General features: G+C 41.2%; 1 protein-coding gene across 2 annotated transcripts in view; it reads left to right on the plus strand.

The window, feature by feature from the left end:
* The window catches only part of krt222 (keratin 222), an 80,448-nt gene that overhangs the window by 22,844 nt on the left and 38,367 nt on the right, over positions 1-19,237 (plus strand). For both annotated transcript variants that reach the window (XM_061977212.2, XM_061977211.2), the window contains 3 exons: positions 2,396-2,478; positions 9,554-9,707; positions 18,038-18,292. In XM_061977212.2, the coding sequence (XP_061833196.2) occupies positions 2,396-2,478; positions 9,554-9,707; positions 18,038-18,292 (492 nt within the window). The remainder of the gene's footprint in view (positions 1-2,395; positions 2,479-9,553; positions 9,708-18,037; positions 18,293-19,237) is intronic.

The following is a 19,237-nucleotide window of genomic DNA, read 5'->3' on the forward strand; positions in this document are numbered from 1 at the left end:
AAAAAGGAGGATTACCTCCAGTCATCAGCCCGGAGGTTGGGTGTTCCAACATTACAATGACCCCAAACACACGTTAAAAGTGGTAAAGGAATGGCTAAATCAGGCTAGAATTGAGGTCTTAGAATGGCCTTCCCAAAGTCTTGATTTAAACCCCATTGAGAACATGTGGACAATGCTGAAGGTCTTTTTTTCAGTGGCCTAGTGGTTAGAGACCAGTCTGTGGGACGCTCTCCCTGACCACCTGAGGGCACCACAGACTGTGGACGCTTTAAAAAAAAAGGCTTAAAACCCCTTCTTTTTTTTTAAAAAAGCCTTTTTTTTTTTTTTAGATATATGCATACTAGTTTTAGCTATTTGGCTGTTCTAGATTTTATTTGTATTATTTTTTTATTACCTTTTTATTTTATTTTTTTAATGCACTGTAGCACTCTGAGGTTGTTTACTCAATTTAAAAGTGCTTTTTACAAATAAAATCTATTATTATTATTATTATTATTTGAGTGTCCACCCTGATATCGGTAGGTTGTGAGTTCAAACCCCGGGCCGAGTCATGCCAAAGACTATAAAAACGGGACCCATTAGCTCACTGCTTGGCACTCAGCATCAAGGGTTGGAATTGGGGGTTAAATCACCAAAAATGATTCCCGGGCGCGGCCACCGCTGCTCCCCTCACCTCCGCAGGGGGTGAACAAGGGGATGGGTCAAATGCAGAGGACACATTTCACCACATCTAGTGTTTGTGACAATCATTGGTACTTTAACTTTAACTTCTTTTTTTTTCTACCAAGAAAAGTGCACTTGTTTTTAGTGAGAATATACTTATTTTAAGGTATTTTGGGGTTTATTGAGGTTAGCTAATTTGACTTGTTTTGGAAAGTGTTGCATTTTGGACCAGTTGTTCCTCCCAGGGAATTCAAGTCACAAGTCGCTCCCAAGCTCTTTACGACACTTAAAGCTGAGTTGAAAAACCACCAGAGACAGAATAGGTATTTTGTAATATATTTCCAAAGCTTTGCATAGACATTCAGACCAGTCCAGCATAGAACATTCTATCGCGTCGCCAAGATAGTCTGCCCCCCCCGACCAAACCCTCTCCCCTCTTAAGTCGCAAGCAGTCATGTCTCTCTAGCCAAAACAAATGCCCATTATCGCTCTTTCTAACATTCCAAAGCTTCAAGGTTAACACACACAGTTTACTTGCAGACAAACAGAAAGAGAACAAATGGAAAAACACGAGCTGTTTTCAAATATGACTATGAAATAAAAGAAGTAACACTTAAATTCGGATATATGTAAAAATCTGCCTCCGAGAATTTATGTGTTACTTCTTTCTTCTTTGGAACAACTGGTCCAAAACGCAACAATTTGGGGGCCTCGTCCGGTGCGACACGCTGAGAATTGGACACCTCTTACATTCTTCTGGACAGACTCAAGAGTGGCCAAACATAAAACAAGGTAAGCAGAGCCTTTTTCTAAAATCTGCTTTAGGAGTCTGTCTTGAAGTATGTAAGTCAAACACTGTTTGTACCCTAGACACAGAGTGGACACTTTGATGGATTGATTGCATTTTTGCCTTGTCCGCCATTACATCAAAAGTTGTAAATAAGTGGTCAACTCGTGTCATTGTGTCTCGACTACCGTGACGGGCAGTTTCATTGACGAATAAACTAATAGTTGGGTGTAGCTCACCCTGGGTCATTGGTCGTCGCCTAAACGAGAAACGGGTTCGAGGCCCTTCAAACGGTACGAAAAATTCTGAAGTAACGGGTTCGAGAGCCTTCGTACGGTACGATAAATTCTGAAGTAACGGGTCTTGACAAGCCGAATTTTCTTGTTCTATTGGCAGATAATTTTGCTGAGTTCAAATAAAATACCCCTCATTTTTGTATTTTTTGTTCCTGTTTTCGCAGTGTATGTGCTCCAATCACAAAAAAATAAGAGTTGTGGAATTTATTGTAAACTCATTATGTCCTTCACAAGTGTATTTTAACTTTTGAACACAAAAGCTTACCACAAGTGTGTTTCATTTTTATAAATAAAGACAAAAAATGTGGGGTTAAAAGGTATTTGATTTTGACCTGAATGTATCCATTATTTTATTTTTCTTGCTATGCTCTGATTAAGCAACCTTTATTAAAATGTATTCATGCACAATGATTTGAATTGAGTAAAGTCAGTGTCTAACCACTCGTCATTTTATTACAGTGAGTGTATATAATTAAAAAATGTGTATATCAGCGCCGCTAGTGCTGCTCTCAGCAACATTCTACAAATATTTGACTGGTTTGACAACACTTCCTGCTCAAGTATTTTCAGAGCCTACCGAATTGTCAAGAGACGACGTAGATGGGATGCAACCACCACTTTGCATCTGAGTTTTGTTTTGTTTTGCTAGGTTGGTCAACTGCTGATGGAGAATGCCCAGTTGGCCTTACAGTCTGACAACATGAAGTCCAGAGCTGCAGCCATCCAGGCCAGGTCAGCTGTGTGCGCCTCATTTAGCTTAAACCTTCACCACAACAAAGATCGTATGATTAAAAAACTGTAATTCATATTGTTCTACTGGATGTATGCAAATGTGCAGTCATTGAGGTAGAAGACATACACTATATAGCCAAAAGTACAAACCCCGTTTCCATATGAGTTGGGAAATTGTGTTAAATATAAACGGAATACAATGATTTGCAAATCATTTTCAACCCATATTCAGTTGAATATGCTACAAAGACAACATATTTGATGTTCAAACTGATAAACATTAACTTTAGAATTTGATGCCAGCAACACGTGACAAAGAAGTTGGGAAAAGGTGGCAATAAATACTGATAAAGTCATCAAACACTTATTTGGAACAATCCCACAGGTGTGCAGGCTAATTGGGAACAGGTGGGTGCCATGATTGGGTATAAAAACAGCTTCCCAAAAAATGCTCAGTCTTTCACAAGAAAGGATGGGGCGAGGTACACCCCTTTGTCCACAACTGCGTGAGCAAAATAGTCAAACAGTTTAAGAACAACGTTTCTCAAAGTGCAATTGCAAGAAATTTAGGGATTTTAACATCTACGGTCCATAATATCACCAAAAGGTTCAGAGAATCTGGAGAAATCACTCCACGTAAGCGGCATGGCCTGTAACCAACATTGAAAACCGTGACCTTCAATCCCTCAGACAGCACTGTATCAAAAACCGACATCAATCTCTAAAGGATATCACCACATGGGCTCAGGAACACTTCAGAAAAGCACTGTCACTAAATACAGTTGGTCGCTACATCTGTAAGTGCCAGTGTTGGGTTAGTTACTGAAAAGCAGTAACTAGTTACAGTTACTAGTTACTTCATTTCAAAAGTAACTCAGTTACTAACTCAGTTACTTACACCAAAAAGTAATGCGTTACTGTGAAAAGTAACTATTTAGTTACTTCTTTTTTCTTTCTTTTTTTAAAACTCCAATTAATGCCCTTTTAGCCTTCATTTCAGTACTGTTATTGCACTGGAGAATAATACAATCTGTTGATCAACTTGACATGCATTTGCATCACTCAACTCTGCTAAGCCATGTGGTCTACATACAACACACAAAGACAAAGATATGTTACAAAGGCCAATTTGTTTCTGGCCAGAACAAATTGACAAAACTATTTTAAATAGCTGCAACATAACATACATAAGTAACAAACAGCATAATAACAGCATAGATGTAAAGCAAGAAAGGCACACACTACATACACAAAGTCTAACCAGGCATTTTCTTCCTCAAGTAATTCTGATACAAAATCATGTCTGAAACCCAGAACACTACACATTTCCCCAGTTTTAGTTTAGAGATAAGGAAAGATTGGCCTGGCCCACTAGGATCCCTCTTTATGTTTGTGAACTTTATAGTCTATACATTTAGAGTGATGTGATAATCAAACACTCTAGAAGTCTAGAATGAAAGAGTATATAAGAGAATTGACAGCAACGTTCCATCTCAGGAGCGCGCATGTGCAATTGTGCACTGCTCAAGCGTCCTCTGCGCACGGCAAATCTATGCCATGCACAAAATCAAATAAAAAAATAAGCGCATAACAATTTTCGACACGACACGGACACGACGGAGAAAACCGTTTTCGTCATCATTGTTCAAATATTGTAACGTCTGTCGAGACGCTTTGAGGACATGAATTCCATCCATCACTTTACTGAGCAAAACTCTTTACTGTCGGCCATAAACACATCACCAAAACATTAGTAAAAAAAAAAGATATCTAGCAAAACTGGTCATTTTCTGCAGTACAAACCAGACCAAAAGCAACTTTGTTATATCAACAGCAGCCGCTCGCTCTCTCACGTGCGCCAACACTTGCACATATGGCACTTAGCCAGTGATGCGTTTACAGCCACACAAAAAGTCGGACAACTCCAACACCACACATAAAGTGTCATTCCAGGTCGTTACACTATGATTTACCAATCAAATGTGTGCTTATTCTAGTGTCATTTATTAGGAATCTTAATTTATAAATATTAATCATTAAATGCTGTTAGTATATTAAATAAATACTAATAAAAATATATTTTTTACAAACAGGAAGTTGCAGGAATGTACACATGATCCCCTGCTTACATCTCATTGTGCAACATGTGAATGTTTTAATGGGAACTAAATGCAATGTCTGAAAGGGGTACAAATGATTTCCAAAGCAGGACCTCCACCCAGACAAACAATACAAGTACACAGTTCATGAAAAACAATATTTGTTGTTATTGTCATTATAAGTGGGCCTAAACACTTATATTAGAAATGGAAATGACTGCTGTCATTTGATTATAATAATAAGAGAATGTTGTCTGTCTATCTGTGTTGGCCCTGTGATGAGGTGGGGACTTGTCCAGGGTGTACCCTGCCTTCCGCCCGAATGCAGCTGAGATAGGCTCCAGCGACCCCGAAAGGGACAAGCGGTAGAAAATGGATGGATGGATGGAGATGTAAGTTGTTATTTAGTGAGGTTTGGGACAGGTGTGCTGCTGGTGTAGCCACAGTGTGCACGTCTAAAGTTGCTCACATGGACTCCACTCAATGCTCAGGGACTTTTTGCATTTGCTCACACATGAACAATTAGAGGGAACATTGATTGACAGAGTGTGTACCTTCAGCGGTGAATGGTGGTGGTGGTGGAGGTGAAGTGGCATCAGAGTCTCTGTCTCTCTTTACTAGCTTCGTCGAAGCATGTTGCTATGTAGCTTGTTTCAGCAGATTTGAATTGCTGTTTTGGGCAGTAGATGGCATCTTTAATAATAACTGGGTTTTATATAGCGCTTTTCTAAGTACCCAAAGTCGCTTTACATGTAGAACCCATCATTCGTTCACACCTGGTGGTGGTAAGCTACTTTCATAGCCACAGCTGCCCTGGGGTAGACTGACGGATTATCTTTGATCCAAAGCACAATTTACATTTAACTAAAATGTTATTTTCTTTGTGCTCGACAAAAGAAAAGTAGTGAAAATATCTCCATGTTAGCAAACTCGACTTCTGGCTCCGCCATGATCAGACACGCCCCCCCCCCTCGCTCCCCACACTCACACTCACACACACCCACACAGAGCGCATGTCTCTCTCTCTTCTCCGGCTTGTGACACAAGAAGAATAAAACACACTTTATACTACATAAAAAGTAACGTAAAATAACGCAGTAACGCATCATGTAGTAACGGTAACGGAGTTACTGAATATAAAAAAATAACGCGTTAGATTACTAGTTACCGCCGAAACTAACGGCGTTACAGTAACGCGTTACTTTGTAACGCGTTAGTCCCAACACTGGAAAGTGCAAGTTCAAGCTCTATTATGTGAAACGAAAGCCATTTATCAACAACATCCAGAAACGCCGCCGAGATCATCTAAGATGGACTCATGCAAAGTGGAAAAGTGTTCTGTGGTCTGACGAGTCCACATTTCAAATTGTTTTTGGAAATATTCGACATTGTGTCATCCGGACCAAAGGGGAAGCGAACCATCCAGACTGTTATCGACGCAAAGTTCAAAAGCCAGCATCTGTGATGGTATGGGGGTGCATTAGTGCGCAAGCCATGGGTAACTTACCATTAATGCTGAAAGGTACATACAGGTTTTGGAACAACATATGCTGCCATTTAAGTGTCATCTTTTTCATGGACGCCCCCTGCTTATTTCAGCACGTGTTACAACAGCGTGGCTTTGTAAAAAAAGAGTGCGCGTACTTTGCTGGGTCGCCTGCAGTCCAGACCTGTCTCCCATCGAAAATGTGTGGCGCATTATGAAGCGTAAAATACGACAGCGGAGACCCCTGACTGTTGAACGACTGAAATTCTACATAAAACAAGAATGGGAAAGTATTCCACTTTCAAAGCTTCAACAATTAGTTTCCTCAGTTCCCAATCGTTTATTGAGTGTTGTTAAAAGAAAAGGTGATGTAACACAGTGGTGAACATGCCCTTTCCCAACTACTTTGGCACGTATTGCAGCCATGAAATTCTAAGTTAATTATTATTTGCAAAAAAAAATAAAGTTTATGAGATTGAACATCAAATATGTTGTCTTTGTAGTGCATTCAACTGAATATGGGTTGAAAAGGATTTGCAAATCATTGTATTCCGTTTATATTTACATCTAACACAATTTCCCAACTCATATGGAAACGGGGTTTGTATTTGGCCACCTGCCTTGACTCACATATGAACTTGAAGTGCCATCCCATTCCTAACCCATAGGGTTCAATATGATGTCGGTCCACTTTTTGCAGCTATTACAGCTCTTCTGGGAAGGCTGTCCACAAGGTTGCGGAGTGTGTTTATAGGGATTTTCGATCATTCTTCCAAAAAGCGCATTGGTGAGGTCACACACTGATGTTAGTGGAGAAGGCCTGGCTCTCAGTCTCCGTTCTAATTCATCCCAAAGGTGTTCTGTCGGGTTCAGGTCAGGACTCTGTGCAGTTTAAGAGACTGTTCAAACTTCAAGTGTTCACAAAGTACAAGTATGATGAACATCTTGAACCCTTTGTTTTGTTTTGTTTTTTTAGATTAAGATTATTCATGTATTTAATATTTGTTTACTTACTATGGTATATTATTTATTTATTTGTTCACTGTTCTGTTACAGACAACAAGGAAATGGGATAAAACTGCTATGGTATGAAAAAGGGGTAGAATTAAATAAGCTCAGCTTCTTCTTACTCCTTTTCGGACGTGCTGTAATGAAAAAACTGAAAATGCATGTTCAAAATAAACTGAAACTGAACTGAACTGAAGATTGTGAATACTTATGTATATGTGACTGTTTTAGTTTTCTATTTCTTAAGAAATGTACTACAACAAAAAAAATCACATTATCATTATGGATTATTGTCTGTAGAATTCTGAGGACAAAAATAAATATAGTCAATCTTGGAATAAAGCTGTAACATAACAAATAGTGGAAAAAGGTGAAGCGCTGTGAATACCTTTTTGCATTAAACTTCTTTTCAGCTTATATTCAATTGAATAGACTGCAAAGACAAGATACTTAACATTCAAACTGGTAAACTTTGTTAATTTTTGCAACTATTGGAATTTGATGCCTGCAACATGTTTCAAAAAAGCTGGCACCAGTGGCAAAAAAGACTGAGAAAGTTGAGCAATGCTTATCCAACACTTATTTGGAACATCCCACAGGTGAACAGGGTAATTGGGAACAGGTGGGTGCCATGATTGGGTGTAAAAGCAGATTCCATGAAATGCTCAGCCATTCACAAACAAGGATGGGGCAAGGGTCACCACTTTGTCAACAAATGCGTGAGCAAATTGTCCAACAGTTTAAGAACATTTCTCAATTTAGGTATTTCACCATCTACGGTCCGTAATATCATCAAAAGTTTCAGAGGATCTGGAGAAATCACTGCACGTAAGTGACGTCAGTGTGTAAAGGATATCACCACATGAGCTCAGGAACACTTCAGAAAACCACTGTCAGTAACTACAGTTTGTCGCTACATTTGTAAGTGCAAGTTAAAACTCTACTATGCAAAGCGAAAAAGCCATTTATCAACAACACCCAGAAACACCGCCGATCTCATCTAAGATGGACTGTAGGAAAGTGGAAAAGTGTTCTGTGGTCTGACGAGTCCACATTTCAATTTGTTTTTGGAAACTGTGGACGTCATGTCCTCCGGAACAAAGAGGAAAAGAACCATCCGGATTGTTATAGGCGCAAAGTTGAAAAGCCAGCATCTGTGATGGTATGGGGGTGTATTAGTGCCCAAGGCATGGGTAACTTACACATCTGATTCATGCTGAAAGGTACATACAGGTTTTGGAGCAACATATGTTATGTAACCCTAACCCTAACCCTAACCCATTTAAAAAATAAAAAATAAAATAAAATTAAAAAAAAGGAGTAAATTTGACTAAGTGTCTAGGTGCCTGTCCCTTTAAGAAGGCCGTGCTGCCTTGGTTCTCCACCTGGGTCCGAAACTCAAAATTAGTCCCTCTCCTAGCTGGAAGTCACAAAAAAAAAAGGAGTAAATTTGACTAAGTGTCTAGGTGCCTGTCCCTTTAAGAAGGCTGGCCTGCCTTGGTTCTCCACTTGGGTCCGGAACTCAAAAACTGTCCCTCTCCTAGCTGGAAGTCACCCTAAAAAAAGGCGTAAATTTGCCTAAGTATAAATTTAGGGTAAAAGCAGGGAGTAGAAATGACTCTCTTGTCATTTCAGAATGGTGGGATTTTTTCAAAGTTAAAGAAAAGAAGAGAAAAATAAGAAGAAGGAGAGAAGAATAAGAGTTTTGGGTGGTATAGCTCGGTTGGTAGAGTGGCCGTGCCATCAACCTGAGGGTTGCAGGTTCGATCCCCGCTTCCGCCATCCTAGTCACTGCCGTTGTGTACGTGGGCAAGACACTTTACCCACCTGCTCCCCAGTGCCACCCACAATGGTTTAAATGTAACTTAGATATTGGGTTTTCACTATGTAAAGCGCTTTGAGTCACTAGAGAAAAGCGCTATATAAGTATAATTCACTTCACTTCACATCCAAGCAACGTCTTTTTCATGGACGCCCCTGCTTATTTCAGCAAGACAGCGTCAAGCCATATTTTGTACGTGTTAAACAGCGTGGCTTCGTAGTAAAAGAGTGCCCGTACTTTCCTGGTCCGCCTGGTCCAGACTTGTCTCCCATTGAAAATATGTGGCGCATTATGAAGCCTAAAATACCACAATGGTTGAACTGTTGAACAACTTAAGCTGTTCATCAAGCAAGAATGGGAAATAATTCCACCTGAAAAGGTTCAAAAATGTGTCTCCTCAGTTCCCAAATGTTTACTGAGTGTTGTTAAAAGGAAAGGCCATGTAACACAGTGGTGAACATGCCCCCGTGCCAACTTTTTCGCAATGTGTTGCTGCCATTAAATCCGACACTGTAACATTTAGAGGTCACAAAGGGGAAAAGCATATAAGTCCATTATTATGGCATTTTTTTCACATCACCTGCTGTTTATATTTTACGAACGATTAAAATGAGATATCATGTGATTGTTGGCTAGTAATCCTCTCTATGCATGTTGCAGATGTGAGACGGAGGAGTGTAACACCAGGCTTCTGGAGCAGCAGGTGGCCGTGCTGAGGGAGTCTAAGAAGACCACTGAGAAGAAGTGCATGATACTGCAGACTGACATCGACAACTCCGTGACAGAGCTGCAGGATGTGCACCAACAATACCAGGTCGCTACATTTCTGCACAATACTGACATTTGGGGTATTTTGGGGAAATATAACACATACAGTCGTGGTCAAAAGTTGACATACACTTGTAAAGAACATAATGTCATGGCTGTCTTGAGTTTCCAATCATTTCCACAACTCTTATTTTTTTGTGATTGGAGCACATACTTGTTGGTCACAAAGAAAAATCATGAAGTTTGGTTCTTTTATGAATTTATTATGGGTCTACTGAAAATGTGCTGGGTCAAAAGTATACATACAGCAATGTTAATATTTGCTTACATGTCCTTCGGCAAGTTTCACTGCAATAAGGCACTTTTCGTAGCCATCCACAAGCTTCTGCTTGAATTTTTGACCACTCCTCTTGACAAAATTGTGTTGGTTTTCTGACATGGACTTGTTTCTTCAGCATTGTCCACACGTTTAAGTCAGGACTTTGGGAAAGGCCATTCTAAAACCTTCATTCTAGCCTGATTTAGCCATTCCTTGACCACTTTTGACGTGTGTTTGGGGTCATTGTCCTGTTGGAACACCCAACTGCGCCCAAGACCCAACCTCCGGGCTGATGATTTTAGATTAAAGGGGAACATTATCACAATTTCAGAATTGTTAAAACCATTAAAAATCAGTTCCCAGTGGCTTATTATATTTTTTGAAGTTTTTTTCAAAATTTTACCCATCACGCAATATCCCTAAAAAAAGCTTCAAAGTGCCTGATTTTAACCATCGTTATATGTTGGCCCTGCGATGAGGTGGCGACTTGTCCAGGGTGTACCCCGCCTTCCGCCCGATTGTAGCTGAGATAGGCTCCAGCGCCCCCCGCGACCCCAAAGGGAATAAGCGGTAGAAAATGGATGGATGGATATACACCCGTCCATTTTCCTGTGACGTCACATAGTGAAGCCAACACAAACAAACATGGCGCATAGAACAGCAAGCTATAGCGACATTAGCTCGGATTCAAACTCGGATTTCAGCGGCTTAAGCGATTCAACAGATTACGCATGTATTGAAACGGATGGTTGTAGTGTGGAGGCAGGTAGCGAAAACAAAATTGAAGAAGAAACTGAAGCTATTGAGCCATATCGGTTTGAACCGTATGCAAGCGAAACCGACGAAAACGACACGACAGCCAGCGACACGGGAGAAAGCGAGGACGAATTCGGCGATCGCCTTCTAACCAACGATTGGTATGTGTTTGTTTGGCATTAAAGGAAACTAACAACTATGAACTAGGTTTACAGCATATGAAATACATTTGGCAACAACATGCACTTTGAGAGTGCAGACAGCCCAATTTTCATCAATTAATATATTCTGTAGACATACCCTCATCCGCTCTCTTTTCCTGAAAGCTGATCTGTCCAGTTTTGGAGTTGATGTCAGCAGGCCAGGGAAGCTAGGGTCGATGTGAGCCAAGACATCCAGGGAGTTTAGCTCGCTCGTCTGCGGGAACAAACTGCCGCCATTGCTTGCCGTGCTACCGAGGTCCTTTGTCCCTGAATAGCTCACACACTCCGGCAGATTCAATGGGGGTCTGCCGGCAGATTTCTTTGACTTTATCGTTGGAAATGCATCTGCTTTGAGTGTCGCAGGATATCCACACATTCTTGCCATCTCTGTCGTAGCATAGCTTTCGTCGGTAAAGTGTGCGGAACAAACGTCCAATTTCTTGCCACTTTGGCATCTTTGGGCCACTGGTGCAACTTGAATCCGTCCCTGTTCGTGTTGTTACACCCTCCGACAACACAGCGACGAGGCATGATGTCTCCAAGGTACGGAAAACAGTCGAAAAAACGGAAAATAACAGAGCTGGTTTGACTCGGTGTTTGAGAACATGACGGATTGCTTCCCGAGAGCGAATATTAGAAAGGCGTTTAATTCGCCAAAATTCACCCATTTAGAGTTCGGAAATCGGTTAAAAAAATATATGGTCTTTTTTCTGCAACATCAAGGTATATATTGACGCTTACATAGGTCTGGTGATAATGTTCCCCTTTAAAGGCCTCACCTTTTTTCCTCCAAGCATATTGCTGGGTATTGTGGCCAAACAGCTCATTTTTTTTACCAAACTAGTGAAGTTATCACTTTGTGTAAATGGTAAATAAAAACAGAATACAATGATTTGCAAATCCTTTTCAACTTATATTCAATTGAATAGACTGCAGAGACAAGATGCTTAACGTTCGAACTGGAAGACTTTGTCATTTTCTTGCAAATATTAGCTCATTTGGAATTCGATGCTTGCGACGTGATTCAAAAAAGCTGGCACAAGTGGCAAAAAAGACTGAGAAAGTTGAGGAATGCTCCTCAAACACTTATTTGGAACATCCCACGAGTGAACAGGCTAATTGGGAACAGGTGGGTGCCATGATTGGGTATAAAAGCAGCTTCCATGAATGACTACATAGCACACCGGTATTTGAGCCGCACCTGTCAGGTTCAAACGCTGATGACATCTATTAAACAGACAAGAAGCAAGGAATCATGCAGAGATTTAGCTCATGAGGAGAACGCATGGATCTGCACACTTAGTCACAGTCTCGCCCTACGCACTAAGGTACAGTTCCCGCGTCCCTCTATTTATTCAGGAGTTCCCCAGTCAACATCACTGAGGCCGGCTCTAAAAGGAGTGGTCACATATATCATGCAAAGCAGGTCCAGTACGCACCATACGTGACGGAATGTGCTGGGGGCCTTGTGATTTCGCCTTGTCTCTGCTTCGTCTGCGTGCTGTCGTCTTATCTGCATTGAGGTCCTTGAAGTCCTTGGCTGTTAGCGGGCTAAAACAAAGATAAACATCTGCGGCTGAGGCCACCCCTCAGACAAGAAGTTCTGTCCTTGCACTGATAGAAAAAATACTGCTTGAGCACAATAGCTAATAACTATAGCAACAGACTTTAAGCACACTAAAGTTGTGTGATAATATATACATGATTATTCTAACAGCACCCACCAAATAAAAAATACCTTTTTTTTTTACATTAATTAGCTGCACGATATATATATATAGTAACGGAACATATTTGTAAATGTTTATTTACATACCTTAATTGGTTCCAAACAGTGGCTGTCACACAGCAGTAAAAAGGCAGATCAAACAAAACAAAAGTCATCGCTACAATCAATCAGCTGAACAGACTCAATAACTCCACGGTGACGTTTTGAATTTACAAAACTGAAACAATACAAAAATATGCCGTGGTAAGTCAATAATACCAACGCAGACACTTGTGAACATGTTAGCATGCTTGCTAACGGCGCTAGCTTGAGTACATTGGGAAACCACAGAGAAATCTGCATGAAAACACTCCTCCAGACCGCACCCATGAGACGGTTTAGTGAGTATGAATTGTTTGAGTTATTTTGTCGAACTTACAAACGTTGTTAGGAGTGGTGAATGAAGAATCCTTTCAAGCAGAAACACAATGGACGATTAATTCCGGTTAAAGGAACAAAACATGAAGTGCGTGTTCAACCTGCAGCACCTGCGGTAATTCAGAATGCTTTATTATTGTCCATTCTTTAACATGTACAAGACATATAAGAACTGAAATTACATTTTCGGCACAGTCCCACTAAGAGCAGACATACGTTACAAGGGGACAAGACGGGACCGCCAGCGGATCAGCCACTTATGGCACTCCTTAAAGGCCTACTGAAATGCGATTTTCTTATTTAAACGGGGATAGCAGGTCCATTCTATGTGTCATACTTGATCATTTTGCGATATTGCCATATTTTTGCTGAAAGGATTTAGTAGAGAACATCGACGATAAAGTTCGCAACTTTTGGTCGCTGATAAAAAAGCCTTGCCTGTACCGGAAGTAGCAGACGAGTAGCGTGACGTCACAGGTTGTGGAGCTCCTCACATCTGCACATTGTTTACAATCATGGCCACCAGCAGCGAGAGCGATTCGGACCAAGAAAGCGACGATTTCTCCATTAATTTGAGCGAGAATGAAAGATTTGTGGATGAGGAAAGTGAGAATGAAGGACTAGAGGGCAGTGGGAGCGATTCAGATAGGGAAGATGCTGTGAGAGGCGGGTGGGACCTGATATTCAGCTGGGAATGACTAAAACAGTAAATAAACACAAGACATATATATATACTCTATTAGCCACAACACAACCAGGCTTATATTTAATATGCCACAAATTAATCCCGCATAACAAACACCTCCCCCCTCCCGTCCATATAACCCGCCAATACAACTCAAACACCTGCACAACACACTCAATCCCACAGCCCAAAGTACCGTTCACCTCCCCAAGGTTCATACAGCACATATATTTCCCCAAAGTCCCCAAAGTTACGTACGTGACATGCACATAGCGGCACGCACGAACGGGCAAGAGATCAAATGTTTGGAAGCCGCAGCTGCATGCGTACTCACGGTACCGTGTCTGCGTATCCAACTCAAAGTCCTCCTGGATAGAGTCTCTGTTGTCCCAGTTCTCCACAGGCCAATGGTAAAGCTTGACTGTCATCTTCCGGGAATGTAAACAATGAAACACCGGCTGTGTTTGTGTTTCTGCAGTCGGCCGCAATACGCCGCTTCCCACCTACAGCTTTCTTCTTTGCTGTCTCCATTGTTCATTGAACAAATTGCAAAAGATTCACCAACACAGATGTCCAGAATACTGTGGAATTTTGCGATAAAAACAGACGACTTAATAGCTGGCCACCATGCTGTCCCAAAATGTCCTCCACGATCCGTGACGTCACGCGCTGATGTCATCATACCGAGACGTTTTCAGCAGGATATTTTGCGCGAAATTTAAAATTGTACTTTCGTAAGCTAACTCGGCCGTATTGGCATGTGTTGCAATGTTAAGATTTCATCATTGATATATAAACTATCAGACTGTGTGGTCGGTAGGGGGTCCAGACTGAGTCCAAGGGGAAAAAAACCTAATTTGCCATAGTGCACATAAACAAGTTACATATAATCACAACAACTCGCAACAGAGACTGCTACTATAAAGCGCTACTCAGCTGTCCATCACCCTGAAAAAGAATCATGCTGTGGTGAAGGCGTTGGGTGGGGTTGGGGTGTGTGTTTGTGTATATGCCCATTGTCTTTGGGTGTAGTGGTGTTGTGTACATAGACCCGGGGCCGTTTTGCATGCAATGCAAGCAAAGTTCGACTTCCAGGTGTCGTTGAGGAGGGAGGGAGGTCAAAAGCGTCCATCTTTGACAGTCCTCGGGGATGTTTACAGAACAGTCTGCTCCTGTTGTTGCAGTGTCAAGGCCATTCGAGGGAGTCAAAATCGTGGATTAGGATTTTTGTTTTTCCGCGAGCAGACATTACAATGGCTTGTCTGTTCTATTTGTCCATGTTGGCTCTCATATCCAATGTTTCCCTTTCACCAAGCTTCTCCATGATGTGATCCATCTTGCGATTAAGTTCAGAAATCTATTTATAAATGGTTGATTTATATAGCCTAGTAAGGTAAAGTTTTGTACCTGACAAGTTTCGGCTATCTTGCTTCTGCAGCCTTCATCAGAGGTGTCACGTGATGTTAGCATGATGTCATCTGTGACGTGTTATATGGATTGTTCCTCTCAGTCCTTTCAGGGCCGCCCCCGGCCGTTTGGTAGACATCCAGACGACAGGGGCCGCCCTGCCCTACCCCCGGCGCACACCAGGGGACACCGCCATCCCACCACTTCAGGTGGGATGGAACAATCCATATAACACGTCACAGATGACGTCACGCTAACATCACGTGACACCTCTGATGAAGGCTGCAGAAGCAAGATAGCCGAAACTTGCCAGGTACAAAACTTGACCTTACTAGCCTATATAAATCAACCATTTATAAATACACATTAGTAGGCTAAATAAACCTCTTCAACATAAAGTTCAGAAATCGCCCAAGACTGTGATCCCACAGCCCGACCCAATCCTTCCATTGCGACGAACAGCCTTTGGGCTCCTTGAGTGGCTGCCATCGTCTTACGAATTTCACGATAAACCAGAGCAATGCCCAGCCCAATCTGCAGGTGCCCCGCGATCACAGTTCCAAATAGGTAGATGTCTTCCACGTCCTCGATGGAAAGGACTGAGAGGCACATGATTCCCCATTATTTAACTTGTCCAAAAGATGGCGCCGTAGCACAAACGATGGCACATCTTTTCAGTCTCTGCGTCGGTGTAATATACCAACTGCTTGTTGAATGCAAAACATTGTGGCCCTTAGCAAAGAACAATCCAGAAATTAGCCGCACCGTTTTATAAGCTTCAGGGTGCAAAGCGTTGGAAAAAAGTAGCGGCTTATAGTCCAGTAAATCTAACTAACCCATAAATATCAACACAAAATGTTGCAAAATTTCAAAAAAAATTCTGCAGCTGTTACATGTACTGTAATATTGTACATGGTAATTGGGATTTGTTATATATTGTATATATTATATAAAAATATAATATAATATTATAATATATCAGTATATATGACATACTGTGTATATATAATATGTAAATACTAAATATGTATGTTATGTTTGATATTGCTACTATGTTACATTTTTAGTCTGCTTTGTACCTGCGTTAACCTTTCCATCTTCTCATCCTTTCCATCCTTTGTAACTGAGCTGCTGTGTGGAACAATTTCCCTTGTGGATCAATGGAGTTTGTCTAAGTCCAAGTAGCTTTGATAGCAGAAAACAATGTGAAATACAAAACTTTATAAAACCTGTTCTAATACTTCTGTAACTGGTCACAGTGGCGAAGAGCAAATGGACTATTTAATATCTGTTGATTATTTTTTTAGTTTAATTTTATTTTTTTCATTTAATTTTTATTGACATCCAGCATCTGCCCTTAATGTCAAAATATTTTTTTTGTTTATATCCCAACGATGCCACCCCAAAAAGAAAGAAACAGCAGGAAAACCAAATAATAATAATATTTACATCCATCCATCCATCCATTTTTTACCACTTGTTCCTTATATTATATTATATATTATATTTACAGATAAATCAATTCCATCCATCCATCCATTTTCTACCGCTTGTCCCTTTTTGGGGTCGCGGGGGGTGCTGGAGCCTATCTCAGCTGCATTAAATAAAGAAAAAAAGAAATAATAATAATACATTATTAATAATAATAATCAGAAATAATTATTCATATTATCCATCCATCCATCCATTTTCTACCGCTTGTCCCTTCCGGGGCGGCGCGGGGGTCGCTGGAGCCTATCTCAGCTGCATTCGGGCGGAAGGCGGGGTACACCCTAGACAAGTCACCACCTCATATAATATTATTTTATATTATATATAATATTTACAGATAAATCAATTAAATAAAGAAAAAAGAAATAATAATAATGCATTATTAATACTAATAAGATGAAATAATTATTCATATTATCCATCCATCCATCCATTTTCTACCGCTTGTCCCTTTCGGGGTCACGGGGGGTCGCTGGAGCCTATCTCAGCTGCATTCGGGCGGAAGGCGGCGTACACCCTGGACAAGTCGCCACCTCATATAATATCATATTATATTGTATATAATATTTACAGATAAATCAATTAAATAAAGAAAAAAAAAATAATAATAATGCATTATTAATAATAATAATCAGAAATAATTATTCATATTATCCATCCATCCATCCATTTTCTACCGCATGTCCTTTTCGGGGTCGCTGGAGCCTATCTCAGCTGCATTCGGGCGGAAGGCGGAGTACACCCTGGACAAGTCGCCACCTCATATAATATTGTGTTATATTATATATAATATTTACAGATAAATCAATTAAATAAATAAAAAAATATCAAAATAATACATTATTAATAATAATAATCAGAAATAATTATTCATATTATCCATCCATTTTCTACCGCTTATCTCTTTCGGGGTCGCGGGGAGGTCGCTGGAGCCTATCTCAGCTGCATTCGGGTGGAAGGCGGGGTACACCCTGGACAAGTCGCCACCTCATATAATATTGTATTATATTATATATAATATTTACAGATAGATCAATTAAATAAAGAAAAAAAGAAATAATAATAATACATTATTAATAATAATAATCAGAATTAATTATTCATATTTTATTTTATTTTATTTCTGATCTGTTGCGAACTTCATCCGTCATTCTTACTCCCTATTCCTTTTCTAATAGCGAGACTACCATTTTTCCTTTCTTCCTAAGTAACCTCAGTCAGTCTTTGCACACCCAATCTGGACTCGGATGTTTTTTTTAAATGCAAGGCATGTCTCATACATATTTAACGTAAGTACTGTACTACCACTCTGTCTCTCCCTCTCTGACGTCCTACCCCTTCCCCCACCTCTGTGGTTGGCTGCTGGCAGGCTGCTCGGGTGCTGCAGCTGCGGCGGGCCGCCTCATGTGATGCTCTGTTAGCCAGGACCACGCAGGAGGAGGATGGCGCAGCGATGGAGCTCCCCAGACTCCTCGACCGAATCAAGTCTCGGTGCAACCGGGACGGCTTCCCCCAGGATGAGAGAAAACTCAGCCGGGGCTCGCGTTCGGTTCCCGGCTTTGCCGGGGTAAGCCGATCCGAAGCCGGAGCGACTGCAGCATCAACAAGAATGACACTCAGTGAGGTACACGTCTCTTCCTGCATCCTCACAATTTGCCTTGGTGTTGTTTTGGTCCACGGCGAGCTAGACCCCTAATGCAGGCCGACTGATTTAGAGAAACAGCCCTTTTGGTTAGGGACTCACTACGCTTCAACCCGCTGTGTTGTCTTGAAGTACAGGTGTACAGTCGTGGTCATGGTTTCCAATCATTTCTACAACTCTTGTCTTTTTTGTGATAGAGTGATTGGAGCACAAAAAAAAAATTCATGGAGTTTGGTTCTTTTATGGGTCTACTGATGGTTACATGTCCCTTGGAAAGTTTCTCTGTCACGTTGGGGTCGCATCTTTATGCGGGGTTGTTCCTCCCAGATGCAGAACGGACAACTCCGGATGAAAGCGCGTAGGTAGGAGATGATTTATTTCTCATAAATCATACACCGTAGATACAAGCAAACAAAAACAAGAATAAACAGAAAAGCGGGCCGACAGCATGGGAAGCTATGGCGAAGCTTAGCGCAGGAACAAGAATCCAGAATCAAAGGAATAACCAATGGAACTTGTTGCGTGGAGCAAACAACCCCCCATAAAGATGCGACCACAACGTGACAGAAGGAAGCCAGCATTCCGTTCCCCCGCAGCGGACGCCGAGGAGATCGTTGAAGGTACATGGGAGGTGTACCTCCGCCATGCCCCCATGGAGCGCCAGGACCTGATGTGGGGTCCTAACGGCATGCTGGCTTCCTTCTGTCACGTTGGGCTCGCATCTTTATGCGGAGTTGTTCGCTTCATGCCTTAATTACGTAAGTTGTGTTTATTTCATGCCACAGTTTCGTGAGGTTCCATGTCCAGAGTTCCATGTTTCCTGCGCTAAGTTTTTGCCTTAGCTTCCAGCCTTTGTTTTGTAAGTCGGATGATTTATCAAGATTAAATCATGTTCCTACCTGCAAGTCCTGTTCTGAGTCGTCCGTT

This window comes from Nerophis lumbriciformis, linkage group LG16 (assembly GCF_033978685.3).
Source record: "Nerophis lumbriciformis linkage group LG16, RoL_Nlum_v2.1, whole genome shotgun sequence".
NCBI lineage: Eukaryota > Metazoa > Chordata > Actinopteri > Syngnathiformes > Syngnathidae > Nerophis > Nerophis lumbriciformis.